Source organism: Dasypus novemcinctus, chromosome 6 (genome assembly GCF_030445035.2).
Source record: "Dasypus novemcinctus isolate mDasNov1 chromosome 6, mDasNov1.1.hap2, whole genome shotgun sequence".
Lineage (NCBI taxonomy): Eukaryota > Metazoa > Chordata > Mammalia > Cingulata > Dasypodidae > Dasypus > Dasypus novemcinctus.
In genome coordinates this window covers 35,585,883-35,607,950 of record NC_080678.1, presented here as the reverse complement: position 1 = coordinate 35,607,950, position 22,068 = coordinate 35,585,883, and the positions used below count along the sequence as shown (strand labels likewise).

At 42.9% G+C, this 22,068-nt stretch overlaps 1 protein-coding gene across 1 annotated transcript; it reads right to left on the bottom strand.

The window, feature by feature from the left end:
• Nucleotides 1–1,076: 1,076 nt before the first annotated feature.
• On the bottom strand, nt 1,077–15,129 carry HIF1AN (hypoxia inducible factor 1 subunit alpha inhibitor). Its single transcript, XM_004459179.5, has 8 exons — nt 14,927–15,129; nt 14,395–14,645; nt 11,241–11,389; nt 9,256–9,401; nt 8,299–8,405; nt 7,833–7,896; nt 7,490–7,600; nt 1,077–6,661 (listed from the first exon to the last, which is right to left on the bottom strand). The coding sequence occupies exons 1-8, from the start codon at nt 15,101–15,103 to the stop codon at nt 6,617–6,619; spliced, it is 1,050 nt and encodes a 349-aa protein (XP_004459236.1). The 5' UTR covers nt 15,104–15,129; the 3' UTR covers nt 1,077–6,616.
• Nucleotides 15,130–22,068: the final 6,939 nt, after the last annotated feature.

Genomic DNA, 22,068 nt, shown 5'->3' with positions numbered 1-22,068 from the left:
CCAGCCAGCCTGAATATAGCTTGGGCTAAAGTCTGAGTAACTTGATCCAGCACCTCTCCAAGGTCCAGCAGGGTGGCTTCTGAGGCCAGAATGCAGTGTTCCAAGGGAGGCCTATGAAGGAGCTACAAAGGAGCAATCCATTTGTACTCCAGTAAAGATCTGACCCAGCAACCAAAATGCTTTACAAAGTTTTCTGTGACTAATTTTCCAAAAGGCTGTCCTTACTTGGGGGGGGAGGGTTCACTGCCTGGCTATTTCCCTGGAGTGATTACAAACAAAAGCCTTAAACTCAAAGGAGTAAAGTGTTTTTAATCAGGGAGACAGAGATGTCATAGGAGAAATATATGCCTTTTACCACCCCTCACACTCCTGGTTAACTTCTCATCTTCCAGATAATAGCTTAGACTAAGTCAATTCCTGAAGGAGCCTACACGGACCACCTGAGCTTGACCAAGTGCTTCTCCTCTGTGCACCAATAACTACTCTAATTGCCTGCATGTTGCCCCCACTGACCTAAGAGCACATATGGGTCTGGGCTACCAGTGCCAGATATAGGGCACTCAACAAATGGTAGCTATTAAGTAAAGTCTTATACTTTTTGAAGTCTCCGCTGAATGCCCCACTACTTTCTAACAATCTTACTACATATGTAATTTAAGTATACTGAGAGGAATAGAATAAAACGGAATCAACGGGCCCTATCTGGCAGCAAGTCTCAGTTTTAGGCGGCAATAGGTTCTCTAGGTATAATGGGAAATCATTTAACTGTTCACATCCCCTCCCACAGTGAAAGATTATACCTGATAGCCTCTCCCCTGGGACCAGGGGCTGGAGTGTGTAGCTGTAAAGTCTAGCTGACCAGGTAGAAGAGGCATCACATACCAGTTTCTTTTTCTCCAGGACTAGTTTAGGAACCAAGATTTTTCTACCTGTCCCCAACTCAAAATGGGTTTCTACAGGGTATTTCTCATTATTCCGGTCTAGGCTTTGAGAGGGAAGGAATTCCTGGAAATCTGGTTTAAAGATCACTGAAACCAAATTTCTGAGTAAGTCATATAAGAAATATAACCACCACCACCACCACAACCATTTATTAAGTGCTGCCAGGCACTGTGCTAAAGCTTTACATACATTATTTCAGTTAATCCAATAACCCTGAGGTAGATATTTTCGACACCCACTCCCTCCCTCACCCCCCACCCCCTCAATATCATTACAGTTGAGAAACTGAGGCTCAGAGAGGTTAAGTAAATTAACCAAGGTCAAATCCAGCTGGTGTCAAAACTAGAAATCTGAACCAAAGACATCTGACTCCAAAGTCCATGCATTTTAATTCCCATAGGAAATTAAAGACACAGCCTCCTTCCCAAAATACTGCCCAGAGACCAGATTTTAGGTGGGGAAGGCAGGGCCCCGTCTAACTTCTTTAATTAGCTATCACATTCAAATTCTTGCAGGTGTGAAGCAATGGGCTAGGTCTAAGCTAGCCACTGGCTTCCTTCCTCCTGTTACCCCCAGCTTCCAGCGTTCTTCTAAGAACTCCACTCCTGAAACCTGATGGTCAATATGCTGTTTCCCTTCCAGCAATCACTGGAATAGTAGAGATCAGACTAACATCATTCACAAAATGTCCATCATCTCTGAACTTCTGGACCCTAAGGCATACAGACATATTTAGATGGAAGCAAAACTTCAGTTTTTCCACTTGGCTTGACAGGCCTGGCCCTATTCCTGGGGAGTCTCCTGAAACTCCCACCCCTCACCACTTCTTGTTCTCCATTGTCTACCACTCTAGGAATCCCTCTCTTGACTAATCAATGGAGGCCTCCCTGACCAGAGGTCTTGGACCTAGAGGCTGCTATGTGCTGAGGCTTACACCCCAGAAATGTCCCCCAAAAGACTCAGCAGGCCTCTGTTCATGATCACAGACTTCTAAGGGTTAGCGATCTCTGAAGACAAGAAGGGCCACTAGAGTTAGAGCTAAACCAGGATGTACAGAATTGACAAAGGAATGGCAAGAGGACAGAGAAAACATAGAACACACAGATTAAGCCTAGGTAAAGAGCAGAGCTTTCACAGGTCAGAAGAGGATGATGGACGTAAGATGAATAGCGGTGACCCCACGGACAGATAGATATCCTACCGTCAAGACCAGTCTATCAAAACACTTGTAGTCATGGAGCTTCTGAGGGAAGGGCAACTGTTTAAGGAAAAGGACCGTGGTGAAGGCGACTGGAAAAAGATTAGCCAGGAAGAAGTTGGGTAGGAGAAATTGGGGGGACCTCTGGAAAGAGAAGCTATAACATCTTTGTAGAAAAGGCAGTTTGAGAGGACAGCTGTGAAATGGGCAGGGGGCTTGAGGTCAAGGAGCTGGAGAAGGTTCCAGAGAAAGGGGTGAAGAGTACAGGCTAAAAAGGCCAGGATCTCTAGAATCCCATGAGCCACTTTCAGGTAATAATCCCTCTCCCATCATCCACTTAACCTATTGTCAAAACCGTTCACTGAGGATCATTCCCCTCACCCTCTGAATTCTGGATTTTGAAGGGAAGATCCAAAGGCAGGGGACGACTTAGGGGAAAGACACAGTCCCAACCTTGGAACAACCTTGGAAGTTCACATTCTGAGGGAGAAAGAGAACTCCCCTGCCACCAACCTTTAAGAGAGCCTAAAGAACCCACTGCATGTATGTCACAAATTGGAGAAAAACGTACCAATTAGTGCAAACTAACATTGTCCTTGAAGTCTGAAGGGGCAGAGGGAGTGGTGTGAAAGGTGAGGTAACTCAAGACCTCAGAAATCCAAGATGGGGTTCTCCAACCCTCAAGTTTCAGCCTGTTAAGCTCATCGCTGGCCCTCTGGGTCAGAGACCTCCACGTAACCAGAGCTGCACTGAAATGGGGGGGTGGGGGAGGCGGGGAGGAAGGAATCAACGTTCCTGGAAGGTCTAGGGTACAGTACCTCCCTGGGGAGCTCAGGGACTTGGAGGAGACTGGGGTAGAGCTTTGTTGTACTGATCTTCCTCCTCTCAACAGCCTCTAACGTGGTCCCCTCCAGGGAGCCCAGTGAGACATGGCTTCATAACCTCCAGTTGTTTCATGTGGGTTCCTTTCCAATTAAGCAGAAGTTTCTTGATTTTGATAAAGACAGATTCTCTGCACACCTGAAATGCTGGAATGTAACAATACTAGTCAAAGGTAGGGTATCAGTGTGTTTGTTATTATAAAGACATTTTCCAACCAACACGTCAAAACTATTCTATTGTTGTGTTGTAACTTTTTCCCCTGTAGCCTGGATTTAACACTCATCCATCTTGTTGGCTCAAGTCCATAGATGTCAATTTCCAAATCTAACTCTGGCAGGGGATTGGGCACACCTAGTTTTTTTTTAAGAAGAAATATAAGTTCAGCCTCCTTGCAGGAATACTGAAAGGATGTGGCCCTGGGGTCTGGGGGGTGGGGGGAGAGAGGCAAAGGGAGGGAGTGTATCCCCTCACTGGGCTGGCCCATTGATGAGGATCCTACCCGTCTCCTAACAGATTCAGATTAATGAACACTCATTCCTAATTGTCAAATTTCTTTTCCTTCATCCTGTGTCTAATCACCAGTGACAGAAACCATTACGCAAATGAGAGCAGACGACTTTCCCCAACTGTTCATGTTGGTAAAAACCTTGTAATTTAGAGCTCTGATTTGTAGGGGAAGCTGGTCTCCCCCAGGCATCCTGGGCATCTGCTCAACTGATGCCCAGAAGAGCCCCTCCCCCACCCCACCCCCAAATATTTCACAAAACAGTAGTTTCTTTCATACCTGCCAGTGTATAAAGAGAAGCTTGCAGACTGGCTGACCACTATACAGGCCCAAATACCCACTTTCCCTTAGTGTGCCTGTCTCCCATGCTTCTGGCTAGGATGGGGGGAAGCAATTATGGAAATGTGTCCTCCTGTGCAAGAAGAAATTGAGCCTAAAAAGACTTAACCTAGGTAAGTCAAAGGAAGAGCCTCATTCTCTTCCTTAGGGAATGCAGCAGCAGCAGATGACTTAAGTCTCCTAGTGATCACCCAGAACAGTAGCTATGAATACAAAAGCGTGGTGAGAGAAGTTACAGGGTCAAAGTTAGACTAGAACCTAATCTAGAACTCAGGTTCCCCAGTTACTCCTACCAGCACTCTTAACCCAGAAAATGGCTTCTCAGGCAATTTTCCCAAGATGCCTTTAGCTGGAGCCTAGACCCTGAGCTGATCTTCTGTACCCTCTTGGCCTGAGCCTGCTGGCACCAGAAATTTCCCAGGGGGTGAGATCTGTGAAGAAGGCCAGTAGTACAAGTAAGTAAGGCAGGACAATCACAATTTGGTAGAAGGGAAGGAGCAAGGATTTTGTACTGAAACAGCACTAGATTCAAATCCTGACTGCTATTAATCATTTAACCTCTCTGAGCCCATTTCTTCATCTGTAAAATGAGAATACCTACCTTGCAGGATGGTGAGGAACAAAGATTAAAGCACTAGGCACATATGAGGTGTCTAATAACTAAGGGCTGCTATTATATTACCCAAAGATCAGGACCAACTGTATTAAGGTTCCAAAGCCAGCCTTCTCCCTTTCCCATAGCCATTACCTTGGTCAGCCCTGTGAGGACCAGTGGCATGGCACAAACCTCCCTGCCATACATCACCCATATCTTCGAGGGCTGAGGCAGGACCTACTGAAAATGAAAACAATTTGCTATCTTTCAAAGTATGACTGTAGCCAAGTTTGCCCTCTGTCTGCTTTGCTAGCTTTGCTGGGCTCCTCCTTCCCCAAAGAGGCGGAAGAGGGATGGATATCACTGCAATCACATTTTTCCAGCACTGGCTATATTTGAAAGAACTATACTTGAGAAGGTACCGTGTTTGCACACCCACACTGTTCAGAAAAAACACCAGAATAAGGTACACTAAAACACCCCTCCCCAAACACAGATGTGCACACATATACACACAACATCCTCTCAGTCCATCAGTGCACTGTAAACTAAGCTTCAGGGGAAGAGCCATAGCTCAGGTGCTAGAAGTAAACCTTTGGCAAAAAAAAAACACAAAATAAAAAACCACCACCAGAGACTTTGAACTCCTTTTTCCTTCCAGAGAGAAGGGGGATGAAAATGGGAGTGGAGGTGAGAAAAGACACAGGGCCCCCACACTGCACAATTCCAGGGGCTCCACTCCCACTGAATATATATTAAAGATGATGGCCCTTCGAGTTATGCAGTACACAGCCACCAAGCTGTAAGCTGCAGCCCTGAGAGAAGTTCTTATGAGTAGTTATGAACAAAAAACGAAGTCCCATTTTCGTGTTTCACCAGTTGCCCTGACTTTGAAGGGGGTTTCTGGAGCATTGCAGTGGGGTCTGGCAGAGGCATTGATTTTATGAGGCAAGGCTACATTTTTGCACTTGTCTTGAGGTGGATGACACATGGTGAGTTAGCTGCCTAAGCTTGACCCCATTTCATTTACTCAGCCAGGAAATTGAAAAGGTAGAGTTTGTGGCTTGGTCAGGGTCATAGGACCTTGAGGCTTTAGCCAGTCAGCCCCAGGCAGGTTGCAGTGAGACCCAACCAGCATACAATGGCTAAAATCTGAGTTTAAAAGATTTAGACTAGGTCGGGCACTATTTCCCTGGGACTTCCACTGTACTGTCCCACTGGACAAAGTTAAGCAGTGGAGAACCTTAGTAAGAAGAGGCTGGCCAGTGTGGACACATGTGCATGCACAAACACACATACTCACACATATACACAGAGGCTTGCCCTTCTAGAACCTAGAGAAGCCACCACTAGAAGAACTCCCTCAGTGTCCAGCACAGGGAGCAAAAGCTGGTGCTAAAAGAGAAACTTCATGTGTCTGTTATTTGGAACTTATACACAACCCTCAGTTTCTCTGTCAAGGCTCCTTCCTCTGTACGGCCTGAGCTTGAAAATCTAAGCTACGCTATCTAATCCTCCCTCACATAGGAAGGCTGTCTAGGCTCTCAAAGGCAAGTTTCCTGCCCTATCTCCCCTCTGGAGAGCCAGTAGCCATGCCCACTCAGCCTAGAGCCTGACTGTGTAAAATCTGGAAGGATGCAGGCTGACCTAATGGTCAGGATAGCTCTGGCCCTGCAGCCCAGATGCAGTGGGGGATCCAAGAAGCATCTCCTCTCTCTCAGGCTGAGGCACTGAGGTTACAGGAGATAGGGCTGAAAGCCAGAAGTGACATCCTGGCCCAGAAGAAAGCAAGGAACAAATACATACATGTGTGTGCATGTGCACACATGCACACACATTCCAAAGTTGATAGACTGACACAAAGAGACATGATGACAACCAGAAGTTGGGGCTCCACACACTGAATGCAGGACTTTAGATGAGGCAGAGAGGGTAGGTGCTGGGGCATAAGCGGCATGGGTAAGAAGTCCTCCAAATAGGAGTGGAGTGCCATCCACCCTGCCTTGCCCCAAACATCTGCCTCCAGGGCCATGGCAAGAGTCCAGTCCATTAAGTGCAGCGTGCAATACTAGCGCTTGGAATCTCCCGTCCTCATCAATGAAGCGGTGTGGATGGGATAGCAGTCACCTGGCAGGAGGCCTCAACCCCTGGCAGGCTAGTTGTATCGACCCTTGATCATTGTGTTCAACAAGGGCCCCACCTGTGAAGAGACATGAGGAGCCAGTCAGAACTGCCTGTCCTCTGGTCCTGGAGCCAGACAGGATGTGTCTATAGACATTCTATGTCCAGCTAAGAAAAGGGACAAGGTTTTCATTCAATCTTTTCAATTGCCTAGCCAATTCTCTTCCTAGAGATCAACCCAGTATTCTGGGGCATGGCCCTACCTTCTGGGTCGATCTTCTATTACCTTCCCTTTTCCTATAGCTTTAAGAAGCACCAAACTTATAAAAAGGTCAGAAATACTCAAGAATGAACTTTTTTTGCACATTTCTCAAATATGCCTTAAAAAAGTTAAATGTCAATATATCCTCAAAAGGTCACCTGCAATTGGGGCTGGTGCCATCTCCCAATTCCAAACATTCTCTGGATGCTGAGGCCACCAATAAGGAGGAGGCAAGAGCATTACAAATGCATTACTGTCTTTTTACCCAATGGATCACTGAAGTACCTGTGTGGGAGGCAGGTCTCAACATTACCTAGAGCTGCCAGAAGAGCTGGGAGAGTATAAAGAGATGCTTTCTGCTCCCTTCTTGTTCCAGAAGAATCCCCTCAGGGGTCCCCAGCTGGCACACAAACCCCATGGGGAACATTACCATTAGCATGAAACAGATTTTAATTGATCTGCCAGTCAAGCCCAGCTCTCACCAGAAAACAAGGATTTCCTGAACATGCCGATAACCTCTATGGAGAGAGGGGACCCCAGATACTAAGATAGGAGAACTATGAAGACTAGTCATACCAGTCCTGACTTTCCCTGGTCAACCCTCCCACTTGGCTGAAGGAATGCCACCATGGGGCAGCCACATACCTCTTGTGGGTTCCCCAGGGCCTCTCCAAGCATCTTCTCAATGTTTCTCATTATGGCCACTTTCTGATGAGCTTTGAGAGGATATTCAATTCTTTTAGGGGTGGGGGCCCCCTGCAAAGGAAGCAGTAGCTCAGGAAATGCCTTTAGCAGCAGGTTTCAGTGTCACCCCACTATTCCTGGCACCATCCTTCCATCTAAGAAATACAATTCAATCCTATCCCTTTTCATCTTTCCAAAGACTTGGTAATCATTTCCAGGAAGCCAACCTCCCCACTCTGCCCCAAATCATTTATTACATCTACTCTACCCCAGTCCCATCTAGGAAAAAATCAACTATATTCACCTTATACCAGAAGTTCACAGTGATGGTAATTCCTCCATTTAATAATGACTCTATGTGATGCCACCTGCAAGAAATCAAATAGGCTCCTGTTTGCAACATACTTTCCAGAGGGAGGAAGGCATCCAGCTAAAGGAATTAGTAAAGACAGTATATTTACACTCAGCTTGGAAAATATATACTGGGGCTAGGGTTCAGTCTCCAAATACCAAAAAAAAAAAAAAAAAAAAAAGTTTCTCTAACCTCAAGCCTCTGGGACTTCTTTAGACTTTGAGGAATTGGTCATTCTGTCCTAAAGAGAGGGTTTTCATTCCCCCCATGTTCAGTACGCTCACATCAGGATACACCAACTTTCCTGTAAACCATACAAGACCACTCCTGCCACAACTCAGAAGGGATACAGGTAAGGTTTTTCAGGGAATGGGAAAGAAAGCTCCTAAGAAGACCCCAGCCCTCACCCCCTCCTCACCAGTACATAGGGATGTAAAGAACATCACCAGGGCCAACCACTGTTTCATAGCCAACCACGTTCTGGAAATTGGGAAACCTCTCGTAGTCAGGATTGTCAAAGTCCACCTGAGAGGGTCAAGAAAAAGAAAAACAACAAGAACAACAACAACAAAAAAACACTCAGGTCTTTATCAGCAACTACTGTGAGTTAGTCACTTTGGTGATAAAATAAGATACCTTAAAAAAATGCCTTTAGAATTTATACTCGGTGTTAAGACACAACTCACATTAAACACACTCTCTCTCCTTCTCTCGCAAAGAACTATGTAAGACAGGGCATGCTTAAATGACAAATGATAAAGAACCCTTGGCTCCCCTGGCTTCAATGTTCCTGGGGTCAGAAGTTAATCAACACAGCTTGCAAGTCAAAAGACCTACTCCGCAGACTAAGGAAAGGAAGGAAACTTTCTCCTCAAAACATTCTAATTAACAAAGACTCCTACATGAAGTGGCTGGGCAGTCTTCTCTTCCTTTCTGCCTGGACACAAAGTCAACCACATACCTTACTTAGATCTAGGAATTGCATTAAGTGACACATCTCAATTCTATTTGCCTTTCTCCAAATCAAAAAGAAATGGCATCCATGACAAAAGAATACAGTGACTAAGTCCAATGGAGACACATTTTGTTTTATGTACTTGTAAGCCAATCAACTAAGAGTCCACCAGCATCAATGATGGGGTTTGCCCTGTAGAATTAGCTTGATGGGGCTGTTCATGCTTACAGACATCCGGAGACCACTATAGGGGCCTGGAATATGTAAGCTACATTGTGAAACTGTCTTCTGGGTTTGTCTGTAATCCAAATCTGACATACTACTGCATTAACACTATAGCAGGGATGGGGAAAGACATTCCAGTCATTGATCCCAAAAGATTTCCTATGAGCTAGAGTTCCTCAGATCACATAAGCTCACCTGGCTCTGTCTGTCACATGGGTGATGGACAGGGTATGGGTAGAGGCACTCAAACTGATCCGGAGGGAATAAAATGCATCGTTTATAGCCTTTGATTTGAGCAAAGAAGTTCTGCTGCTCATCATAGTGAGCAGGTGTCACATTTCCTGCAAGAGGAAAAATATTTTCTTTAATATTAGAGTAGTGGCTCCATTGTTCAGATTGGAATATAGGACCCAGCACTGTAGAAAACCCCAGCCTGCCCTCTCAGTTAAATGTTCCAAACCAAAATCAGGGAAAATGCAATTATAACTCTCAGTAAATAAGGTGTTTCACTTTTAATGGGAAATAAGTCTAGAAGCCATCCCTGGCTAAGTGTTCACCATTGATCAGCAAAGACTTTCCTAAATGATGGCAGCTGTCCTCATTGGAAGCAATAGCTCATCAAAATAGTACTCACGAACCTAGGAAAGTAATACACCAGGTACACTTGTATTCTATTTTACCATGGCAACAATTCAAGGGCAGTAAAACAAGAGAAACTACTAGAATGAACAAAATGCATACTTTACTTTGATGGAGTGAGTCAAGTCATCTTAAGCTGTATGAATACATACTGCTTTGAGTAGCTCTTATGGAACTCACAGATTTGCAACCTTTGATCCCACTTCAACCCACCTGTGGGATGCAATACTTCTTAGTAACACTGAAACTCGCTGGGAGGGAGCATATCAGATTCCTGAAGAGAGCGTTACATTATCTGAATAAGGTACCTTTAATTAGTTCTTCCCTTGAGTATATATGCTCCATCTACTCCTTTATGACTGAGGCCACTCTTCTTTACCTTTTGCACAACCCCTTAGGGATGAACACACACCTCTGCAGGTTTAGAAAACATTTACTAGCTCTGCTTGGGATATTCCATGACAGCTGACTTCTGAGTGCTGAGAGTCCATGTGCATCCTCAAAGGGGAGCTGCTCTCCCATCTCTACCTGAGGGATCTGCCTCCCTGCACCCCACCAAAGGAAAAGAAGGCAAAAGAAAAGCTCAGTCAAGTAAACTAGAACTGGTTCCTGGCAGGTAAAACAAGAGCCAAGGGCTGGTTTCAAAGGGCAGGTGTCAAATCATTAGCTGCATTACTGGAATCCTTTACTGCTTCTAGCAACAAAGATCCAAATTTAAAAAAAGGGACAAAGGGAGAGAGATTTCATAGAGTCCAGTAGTGAAAGACAATGAATAATTACTCCATGACCAACAAGATCTATTTCCTTGTTCAATCTACTTTATTCATCATTTACAATGTACCTACTATGGACCCAACAATGAGTTAAATAAGAAAAATAAATCAAATAACATGTAAGAAATAAAAATAAGGAGACAATGAACCTGTCTGTAAGAAGCTTTCCTCCTAATTGGGAATTAAAGGTTTCTCCTTTTATACTGGAGGAGTATGAGGAGGAGAGAAAACAAACATTCATATACCTACTCATGAAAATTTTCTACAAGGTTACAAAAGAACGTAACACAGGGTGCCTCCAGGGAGGGAAACTGAAAGTCTGAGAGATGGGGATTTATCACTTCATACCTATTTGTGCCTTTTAAATTCTGAACAAATGAGCATATTATCTATTCAAAAGATAAAGCTGAATTTAAATTGGAAAAGTAAGTTTCCCCTCTTTCACTGGGATAAAAATCTTCTGACTATAGACTGAATAGAGCAGTAGTATTTCAGAAAAGTTCCTAATATATGAATATTATGTACTGACTTAGGAGCTGAGGAAGGGAGAAAGGCATAACACTATCTTAAAGACTTAACATACATCACCTTCACTTAATCTTCACAGCTATTTAAAAATTATTAGTGTGCTCCTTTTACAGATGAGGAGGCTGAGGCTTAAGAAGGCTAAGTTACTTGTTCACAGTAATGGAGCTACTGAGTGGAGACAAGATTAGGATTCAGGTTTGTATGACTCCAACCCATACTGCTTTCTGAAATATTTCTTACCTTCCATGCCAATGAGTAGCAGATTGGAGGTCAGCTGCCCCCAGCCACGCTTTCCCTGCTGCTTATTAATCCAATTCCAGTTAAAACCCAAGAAGTCCATAACAATCTTCCTGCCCACAGTGTCATTGAGTGTCTGCTGCAGATATAACCTATATTCCCAAGAAGAAATCCCATTAGTGCCCACATAAACAGTCCCTGGCATGGCCTCCCCACTTTTGGAATTAAAAACCCAAAACCAAATTCACAGTTGCATCTCTTACAGAGAGTAGCAGTAGTCACGTAAACATTAGCCAACCCAGATTCTTGGAGAACTGAATTCTTTTCTTATCCTTCTTAGAGCTCTGTTCAACACCAAACTTTTTACCTTAAGCAAGTGATCTTTTCTGGATCACGGCACAAATTTTTTAAGAATCCAAGGAAAGTTCCCCATAAAAATGTATATACACTGAGAACTTTTCATACAATTTCATGTATTTCTGGAAAGCTCATACAATTTTGTATACTCTTAGTTAAAGCCTATTCATTAAACTAAGAATGATGAATTGGACTTGTTCTACACACGATCAAGGCCCAAGATAACCTCTCTGGCCCCTACGGCCACTGTGGTAGGCTGTGTTATTATTTGCCAAGAGGTGGTTTCTGCACCTCTGTGAAGAAGCAGCTCGGCTTGCTTATTTAACTTGCTTCGAACAATGAAGAGTCTGTAAATGTGATGTTACTTCCAAACTTTAAGAACCATACACACTACCACCACATTCTCTTTCCCTCTACTACAGAAACTGCAAAGTTCCAAATAATAGCTGCTGGGGTAATCTAGATCCCAGATATGATGATGATGATGTGAGTACAGAGACCCCCAGGTGACCAGTGATGAACATGTTGTTTGAGCGAGAAATAAGCTTTTGTTGCTTCAAGATACTGTCCTCTGGCTTGAAGCCCAGCCAATTTTGGCTGATTCAGTCACCAATCTGTAGTAGCCTTCCACAGCTGAAGTAAACAGGAAGGTATCTCATCAGGCTTTCTGCACTTAAAGGTCCTAACACGCCTGAGAAAGGTCAGAGGTTACTTAAGGGTTACAAAAATGAAGATACACTTGATCAAGCCCCACAAGAGTCATTAATAAGAGGATGAACCTGAAGAACGGAGGAGACAGAAAGCAGCCCTGTTCTGGTCCTGAAAATATTACTTCATAAGGCTCAGAGGGAATCCCACTGCTTAAAACCATAACGTTTAGGGCAACAACAAGAAATCTTGAAAAGTTGGGTATATACTAGCTACCTTTTTGGGGACACAGAATGCTTCAACACTCAAATGTAACCTAAGGACTCTCCCTAGAGATTATTATAAGCACATTCACACAAAAATTCTTCAAGTAACTTTGAGGCCCAGACATTCCCCAAACATGGAATCTAAACAGTCACATTACACCCACAGTAAATGCGCCACATAGTTCAAAAAGGATCCTAATATCCTCTACTCCAGAATCACAAAAATCTGTTTAATTATACAGTGGACCTGGATGGTGCTAAAGTCAGCTGATAGGACAAAACTTGCACCCAGTAGATTTCTTAAAAATCCCTTAAGTCACCTATAAAGTACAGATTAAACTCCTATCTTACATTGAGTGAGACACAATATTTTCACTACAGGAGACAAGAAACTTAAAGTGACTGAGGAACCAGAAGAGTCATACATCTTAAATCTTGCTCAGTCCAGGGCATATGCTCATTCAGTGGAATTATACATTATACCAGCACCACTTAATTTCTTCCAACTTTGGATATGTGTATGTTTATGTGCTGTGCTAAATTTGAGGAAATTAATGATGAAATGACTGTACTGAACCAGTCTTTATAAGACCTAAAGGAGAGAACAGTTCTGATCTTGGAAACTCTTTTGGTCAAAATCCCATCATTATGACAACTGCTGAATGCCAGGAAAAAAAAAAAGATATTTCAAATTCATTCATTTAGGTACATACTGCTGAGGAGTTGGGAAAAGAATTGGGGCAGAAGGGAGAAGCCCCATGTTAGGGATCAAATGTGAAGTGGCCAATCACCATAAAATAACATGGTTTTATTCCATAGAACTACTCCATGAAAGCAGGAAGATTTAGTGTGAGACTGAATGCTAGCTGGGACCTATATAAGAAGCTGTTCTCATAAACCAAGATGAAAGCAGAGAGGAAGACTCACTTTCCCAATGTGTGTACATTGTGTCTGCTATTATTGGCATAACACGGACCACTGACATCATTTTCCAACCCTACTCCCCCTCCCCCAGTCTAATCTGATCTTCCTGGTATCATTTACTCCAGAATCACAACAATCTATGTAATTTTTAAGCCTGAACTGTCCCTAGCCAGCCTAATACTTTAGAGCTGGGGTTCTTAACCAGGGGTCTGTGGAAAGATTTCAGGGGGTCCATGAGCTTGAATTGAAAATTCAAAAAAAAAAACATTATTCTTGTGGGGACGTGTTGGTGTAGGTGTGTCATAAAACTATCTGCCACTACATTCTGAGAAGGGGTCCAAGGTTTTCACCTGACTGACAAAGGGGCCCACGGAATGAAAAAGATTAGGAATTCCTGCTTTGGAGCAAAGGCTGCAAACTAGTGATCTCAGGGTCACATTCAATGACAGACTTTTCTATTTGGCTCCCATGCAGCATTTTTTAAAAATCTGAATTAGATGCCCACATTTAAGTCAAAGATTTTAAATGAAAAATCAGAATATATGGCAACTGAGGGCCTGCACCCTTAAATAGAAACAAGAAAAGTAATGATTTCTCACTCTGAACAGGGCATATAGCTTCATCATAGTTTCTACCCAGACAAATTCTTTAATTTTGTTCACCTGCCTCACCTTTCTAGGCAACTGTGACTCTCATTTTATGAAGCAGAAGACAGGAACTAGAGAATCACCTCAAGTCTAATCATTTCTTCATCACTTAAGCTATAGAACTGGCTGTGGCCACAATAATCAGTAATAACCACTCCAAACCTTCAGTCTGGAAGAGAAAATTCATTCCACAAGATTCCAGAGATATAAGATGCCAATCTCCACACATCTAACTCCTCCAAACCGTCAAATAGGTACAAGAAAAGAAAAACAGGTGCCCTAAATTCAAGTGAAAAACATGATCTATGAATTTACCTCTCTTCCCCTCCCTGCCGCTGTATATCTTGCAGTTTTTCCACAAACTCATGAAATTTCATTTCCTCCCTGTTGGACCTCGGTTTAAAGTTCTGAAAGTTAGTCATCTTCTTCTCATCATAGTACAAGAATTTGTGGGTGCTGGCGCTGTACACAGAGAAGTCTCCATTGCCAATATTCTCTTGCAGATATTCAAGGTCCCACTTCAGGGCAGGATACACGAGATTTGTGTCGGTAAGTACCACAGGCTCCTAAGAGAAAACACCAGGTGAAAAAAATAAATGAAGTCGTCCCAAGGAGCTAGGGAGTTATTATCCCATGATTCCAACTACTTGCCAACTACTCCAGAATAATTTCTTCCTTTAACCAGTACAAACCCCTTAAGCCCCATTTCTCCTCACCTTTTCCATCTCCCTTAGAGACTATGACAGTCCACAGCCAAGCTATTTCCACCTCTTTCACCACTTGCCTCGGATCCCCCTTTCCAAACCGGTCCCTCCCCCACCTGGTTAGTCGCGGCCCCGCCCCCCACCTCATTTTCGATAAGCTCCTCGGCCCGGGGGTCACCCTGACTCAGACGCGGGATAGGCCGGGTCGGAAAGCTATAACTTCGCAGCTGGGACTCATGCCAGGCAGGGCTAGTGAATTCAGCCTCTTCCCGTGGATCTCCAGAGCCCGAAGCCGCAACCCCCGCCGCCGCAGCCGCCATCTCCACCACTAGGGACGGCCCCACCGGAACCGGAAACTCTGCCTATTCCGGATGAAACCACAACGGAGACCATAGAGATGGATTGCTAGAGAGAGAGAGAGAACCGTCCAGCGACTCTAAGGAGGCGGAGCCGAAGTCTGGGAGGGGCGGATGTTCCCCCCCACGGTGAACTGCGCAGGTGTACGGCCGAGGCTCCGCCCCTGAAAAATTGAAACCAAGTTTTAGTCCCATTAGGTGGGGGTGGTTACTTGTTAACCAACACTAAAATGTTACTGCTGCTTCCGTGTGCCCAGGCTTACACAAGAGGCCAAGAAAGAGGCAAGTTTAATGTGGCATTAAGCATTAAACTAACGGATGGGAAAATAACAAACTTTTTTTTTGGTCTTCATTTATTTTTTTAATATTACATTCCAAAAATATGAGGTCCCGTATACCCCCTACCCCCTTCCTCCCCCCATACCAACAATCTCCTCCATCATCATGAGACATTCATTGTATTTGGTGAATACATCTCTGAGCACCGCTGCAGCTCATGGTCAATGGTCCACATCACAGCCCACACTCTCCCACGTTCCACCCAGTGGGCCATGGGAGGACATACAATGTCAGGTAACTGTCCCTACAGCATCACCCAGGACAACTCCAAGTCCTGAAAACACCTCCACATCTCATCTCTTCCATTCCCTACCCCCAGCAGCCACCATGGTCACTTTCTCCACACCAATGCCACATTTTCTACAAACTCGTGATCCACGGAAGGAAGTTAGAAGGGAAAGCAATTGTGAGATTTTGATAGTTGTTGAACAAAGACTGCTTGGGAGGCCTAGGAAAAGGTATATGGAAACTCGCATTCTTCCAACATCAAGTCTGTTTGTCTGTTGTGTAAGTTCATTTGATTTTTCTACCTCTATCACCATCTCTTCAAAGATATTTTGCCATGGGACCAATGTTATTATTAGTGACAGTCCATGGATATCCCACATTTTAAAACAATCTATGTTAGTTTTTAAAAAAGACCAGATCAATTACCTCCATTGCTTAGATACTTCTCATGTCAGCTGTGGGAAGCAGACTTCAAAGATTCCTACCCCTGGTGTACATGTCCTTTATAATTTTCTTCTCTTGACTGAGAGCCAGACTTGTGAAAATGATGGGCCATCACTTATAGGGCAAAGATGTAATTAAAGTTCTTAATAGTTCACCTTGAGTTAATAAAAGGGAGATTATGCTAGGTGGGCCTGACATAATCATTTGAGCTCTTTAAATCTGGGTCTAGAGGTCAGAGACAGAAGAAGTGAGAGTGATTTGAAACTGCAGCAAATGCTCTCCTATTGGCCTTGAAAGAGCAAACTGCTATGTGGCAGAGAATGGCAGGTGGCATCTAAGAGCTGAGAAAGGCCCCCGGTTGACAGCAAGAAAGTGTGACCTCAGTCCTACAACCACAAGGAACTCAGTTCTGCTAACAGCAGTTTGGAAGAGGACACAGAGCCACACTTGATTTATTCTTTTTTGTTGTTTTGTTTTTTGGAGTCTCACTTCAGATGGCAGCTCCAGGCAATACCTTGATTGGAGACTGATGAGACTCTGAACAAGAGTCCACCCAACTGGTGCCTGGACTTGTGATCCATGGAAAATGTAAGGTAATAAATTGGTTTGTTTTGAGCTGCTAATTTGGTGATAATTTGTTATGCAGCAATAAAAACTAATATAACTGGTATATAAAAGTAACTATGCTACACCCAACTGATAACAGGGTTACCTCTATGAGGGGCTTGAGTCTGGGGATGGCAAAGTTTTAGTATTATCTAATGTTTGAATATTTACAAGAATATATTAATATAAAACCTTGGTAATAAAGAGTAAATTAGATCCAGAAGATTCAAATTATTAAAATAAGGAATGAAAGAAGGGCCATTACTACCAACTTTATAAAAGTAAAAAGGGAGTACTATGAACAGTTATATGCAAAAAATTAGATAACTTAGAAGAAATGGTTTATAAAAAGATACAAACTACCAAAACTGACTCAAGAAGAACTAGAAAATCTGACAGACCTATAAAAAAAGTAGAGATTGAATTAGAAATTTTTAAACTTCCCACAAAGGAAAACCAAAGACCAGATGGATTCTACTGGTGAATTCTAAAATAGTGGAAAGAAGCAAGGAAGGAAAGGAGGGAGGGTGGGTGGGAGGAAGGAAGAGAAGAAGGAAAGAAGAGTTAAAATCAAAGACCGAACTGAACCCCTGGAGAAACTAGAAGAAAGGAGAGCAAATCAATCCCGAATTAAAAAGAAAGAAAGAACTAAGAGATTAGAACAGAAATAAATTGAGATTAAAAAATAGAGAAAATGAACAAAAACAAAAGCTGGTTCTTTGGGAAGAGCAATAAAAATCAATACACCCTTAGTTAGAGTAACAAAGGAAAAAAAGAAGAGGAAAATAAAATGAGGAATGAAAGGAGGAATATTAGAACTGACCCCACAAAAATAAGGATCATAAGAGGATATTATGAGAAACTGTATGCCAACAAATTAGACAACCTAAGCGAAATGGACAAATTCCAAGAAATGCACAAAGATTCTATATTGACTCTGCAAGAAATACAAGAACTCAACAACCAATCACAAGTAAACTGATTGAATTAGTCATCAAAAATCTTCCAGCAAAGAAAAGTCCAGGGGAAAGCAGATGTGGCTCAAGCAGGTGGGTGCCCACCTATCACACGGTACCACCAGGTTTGGGTCCCGGTGCCTCCTAAAGAAGACGAGCAAGAGAGTGAGCTGACGTGACAATATGACACATGAAAAGACACAAAGAGGAATGCAATGAGGAGCACAACAAGTGGGAGCAGAGATGGCTCAAGCCATTGGGTGCCTCCCTCACATATAGGAGGTCCCTGGTTTGGTTCCTGGTACCTCCTAAAAAGAAGATGAGCACACAATGAACAGACACAGAGAGCAGACAGTAAGCGCAAACCATGGGGAATAAATAAATAAAATAAATCTTTAAAGAAAAAAAATTCAGGACCCAATGCCTTCACAGGTGAATTCTATGAAACATTCTAATACCAATCCTATGTAAACTCTTCCAAAAAGATAGAAAAGGAGGGAAAATAACCCAAGACATTTTATGAAGCCAACTTCACCCTAATACCAATGCCAGATGAAGATACTGCAAGAAAATTACAGACCTACAGACCAATCTCTCTAAAGAACATAGCTGCAAAATAAATAAATAAATAAATAACAGAGTTGTAAAAATGGTCAAGAAAATACTTGCAAATCGAATCCAACAGCATATTAAAAGAATTATACACCATAATGAAGTGGGTTTTTTAAAAATCTCAACTTTATTGTATTAGAAAATCTCATACATATTTGTATCCACTTCAGCATTCTATTTGGTTCCATTGATCTCCTTATTCATGTGCTATTTGACATATGTAATTTTTTTCTCTATTTTAAAAAAATGTTACATTGAAAAAATATGAGGTCCCCATATATCCCCCATCCCCCTCACTCCACTCCTCCCACATCAACAACCTCTTTCATCACCGTGGGACATTCATTGCATTTGGAGCATACTACACCACATGGATAATGGTTTACATTGTAGCTTACATTTTCCCCCAGTCCACCCAGTGGGCCATCGCAGGACATACAGTGTTCAGCATCTGTCCTTACAGTACCGCCTAGGACAATTCCAAGTCCTGAAAATGCCCCCACATCACATCTCTTCTTCCCTCTCCTTACCCTCAGCAGTTACCATGGCCACTTTCTCCACATCAATGCTACGATTTCTTCCATTATTAATCACAATAGTTCCTTAGTAGAATATCAGTAAGTCCACTCTAATCAAGTGTGTTTTATTCCTGATTTGCAAGGGTGGTTAAAGATAAGAAAATCAATTAACATAATATACCACATTAACAAATCGAAGTTAAAAAAATCATCTAAGTTGATGCAGAAAGGGCATTTGACAAAATCCAGCATCGTTTCTTGATAAAAAATACTTCAAAGTTCCTCAACATAATAAAGGGCATACATGAAAACCCCACAGCCCACATAGTACTCACACTCAATGGAGAGAGGTTTTAATTGGGAGGGTTTTCCCTCTAAGAGCAGGAACTAGACAAGAATGCCCACTGTCACCACTGTTATTCAACATTGTACTGGAAGTTCTATCAGAGCAATTAGGCAAGAAAAAGAAAAGGCATCCAACCTGGGAAAGAGGAAGTAAAACTCTCATTACTCACAGATGACATGATCCTATATTTAGAAAATCCAAAAATTTCTACAACAAAGCAATTAGAGCTATGGATGAGTTCAGCAAAGTGGCAGGATACAAGACCAACATGCAAAATTATAGTAATTCTGTACACTAGTATAGCAGTTTGACATAGTTATGAATTCCAAAATAGATATTGGATCATATTTGTAAACTGGTCTGAACCTGGACATGATTAAGTTATGATTAGGGCTTTGATTGGGCCACATCATTAAGGCCCACCCCAGGGGTGGGGACTCACAGATGAAAGGCATGCAAAAGACGAGTTGAGGGTTTTTGATGTTGCAGTTTTGATGTTCAAATTTGATGCTGAAGCCTTAAGCTGGAGCCAGGAGAAGAACACAGAAGAATAGAGATGGCTCCTTAGACATGGCAGAAACCCCAGGGAGGGAGACAGCTGTTTGCTGGAGAATCTACAGCTGACCTTGTAGAGAAAACAGAGGACCCTGAGCCAGAGAGAAGCAATACCCGGGAAGGGAGGAACCCAGGAAGACTGATCCCTTGCAGACTGTTGGCAGCCATCTTGCTTCAACACATGAAAATAGACTTTGGCGAGTGAAGTAACTTATGTTTTATGGTTTGGTATCTGTAAGCTCCTACCCTTTATAAAAGGGTATAAATACCCTTTATAAAAACCAACCAATATCTGGTATTTTGCATCAGCACCCCTTTGACTGACTAATACAGAATTTGGTACAGAGGAGTGGGGAAGTGCTTTTGCAATTACCAAAATGCTGAAACAGTTTTATAAATGGGTAAGGGGCATTTTTTGGAGGAATTGTGAGATGCTTGGAAGACAACACCTACAGTGCTTTGAAGAAACTGTTGATAGCAATATGGATGCTAAAGAGACTTTTTATGATGCCTTAGAAGTAAATGATGAAACTATTATTGGAAACTGGAGGAAAGGCAATTCATGTTTTAAAATTGCAGAGAACTTAGTAAGATTAACTCCTGGTGTTTTATGGAAGGCAGGATTTGAAAATGGTGAGCCTGGGCATTTAGTTGAAGAAATTTCCAAAGTAAACCAGGAGAATGCAGCTTGGCTTCTGCTTGCAGCTTATAGCAAAATGCTAAATGAGAGCGATATACTGAGGACTGCACTGACAGGCACAAAGGAGAAACTAATTCTGGAAATTCCAAGCCTCTGGAAATCAAGCTCCCAGAAGGAAGTGCCCCATTGGAGGACTTAATTAAACTTGGAATTTGTAAATCAGGATTGAAGATGCAATCATCTTGGAAAGACATGTGGCAAGTCTTACTGTCTGAAGGCTTGGACCCCTGCTTCTTGCATGCTAAACCCACAAGGTTTCTGAGAGACCTGTATGAACAAAACCACTGTCAGCTTGAGCTAAAAGGGACATGGAAAGGATTGAAGGAGAAACAACTTTAAGAAGAAAATCATGAAAGCTGAGATCTGGAATTAAGATATCACCTTGGGCCAAGAGAGGAACCCCACCCATGTGTACAGAGAGGGTGAGTTTGCACCAGCAATTGAAGAGGGTAGATTTTCCCACCCGATTTCTGGGAGAGTTTTGCTGCCCCAGGGTACAGAGAGGGTGGAGCACATTCCCCAAGGGATTAGGGTGCTTAAGGTCAGCACCCTACAGGTCTGAGAGGGGTAGACCTGTCCCCCAAAGTTTAGGGAAGGCTAGATAGTCAACTCGTTGCTCTGAGAGGGTTGAGCCTGTATGCCAAAGGTTGGGAATGTTGTCTTCATGTCACTGTACTAGGGGGGTTAAGACTCTAATCCAAAGATTGGGTAAGGTGCGGCAATCACCCCAACACTCTTGGAGGGTGAGGTCTGGAGCTTGGCAGACGCCCAGGTGCTTGATGAGGGTGGAACCAAGAAAATGGCCATTGGGCAAGCATGTGGAAAGGGTGGTTCCCCATATGGCCCCAAGGAGATTGACTCTCAGACTGAAATTGAATGGAGGATACCCTGCAGGTTTACTGAACTGTGGAGGACCCATGACTCATGTTTCCCTGCCAATTTTTCCTTATTAATGAAAATGTTTATCCTTTGTCCATTTACGTATTGGAAACAGATTGTTTTGTAAGTTTCAGAGGTCTGTAGCAGACAGGACTTTGCCCCAAGACAAACTGTATTTCTTTAAATTGATTGTGATATGATTTAGTACTTGCTTTTTGATTTAAGGGTTTTAGAGTATTGTGATATCTTTTTGGAATTCAGACGGTAAAGTGTAGCAGTTTGATATGGTTATAAATTCCAAAAATAGATATTGGATTATGTTTGTAAACTGGTTTGAACCTGAACCTGGGCATGATTAAGTTATGATTAGGGCTTTGATTGGGACACATCATTAGGGCTTTGAGTCCCCATCCACGAAGGGAATAAGAGGCATGGCAAAGGACAGAGTTGAGGGTTTTTGATGTTGGAGTTTTGATGTTGGAGTTTGATGCCGAAACCTTAAGCTGGAGCCAGAAGAAGATCACAGAGGAATAGAGATGGCTCCTTAGACACAGCAGAAATCCCAGGGAGAGAGACAAAGCCATTTACCTGATAGTCTACAGCTGACCTTGTGGAGAAAACAGAGGACATGAACCCAGAGATAAGCAAGACCCTGGAAGGGAGGAACCCAGGAAGCCTGAAGCCTTGTAGACTGTTGGCAGCCATCTTGCTTCAACATGTGAAAATAGACTTTGGTGAGGGAAGTA

Bases quoted from the DNA above. Each gene is read 5' to 3' on its own strand.
- HIF1AN (XM_004459179.5), bottom strand. From the start codon at position 15,103: ATGGCGGCTGCGGCGGCGGGGGTTGCGGCTTCGGGCTCTGGAGATCCA. The intron at 11,390-14,394 runs GTAAATTCATAG...TTGGGAATATAG, and splicing joins CGGCAGGGAGGGGAAGAGAG to GTTATATCTGCAGCAGACAC. The intron at 8,406-9,255 runs GTGAGCTTATGT...TGACCCTCTCAG, and splicing joins CATGTGACAGACAGAGCCAG to GTGGACTTTGACAATCCTGA.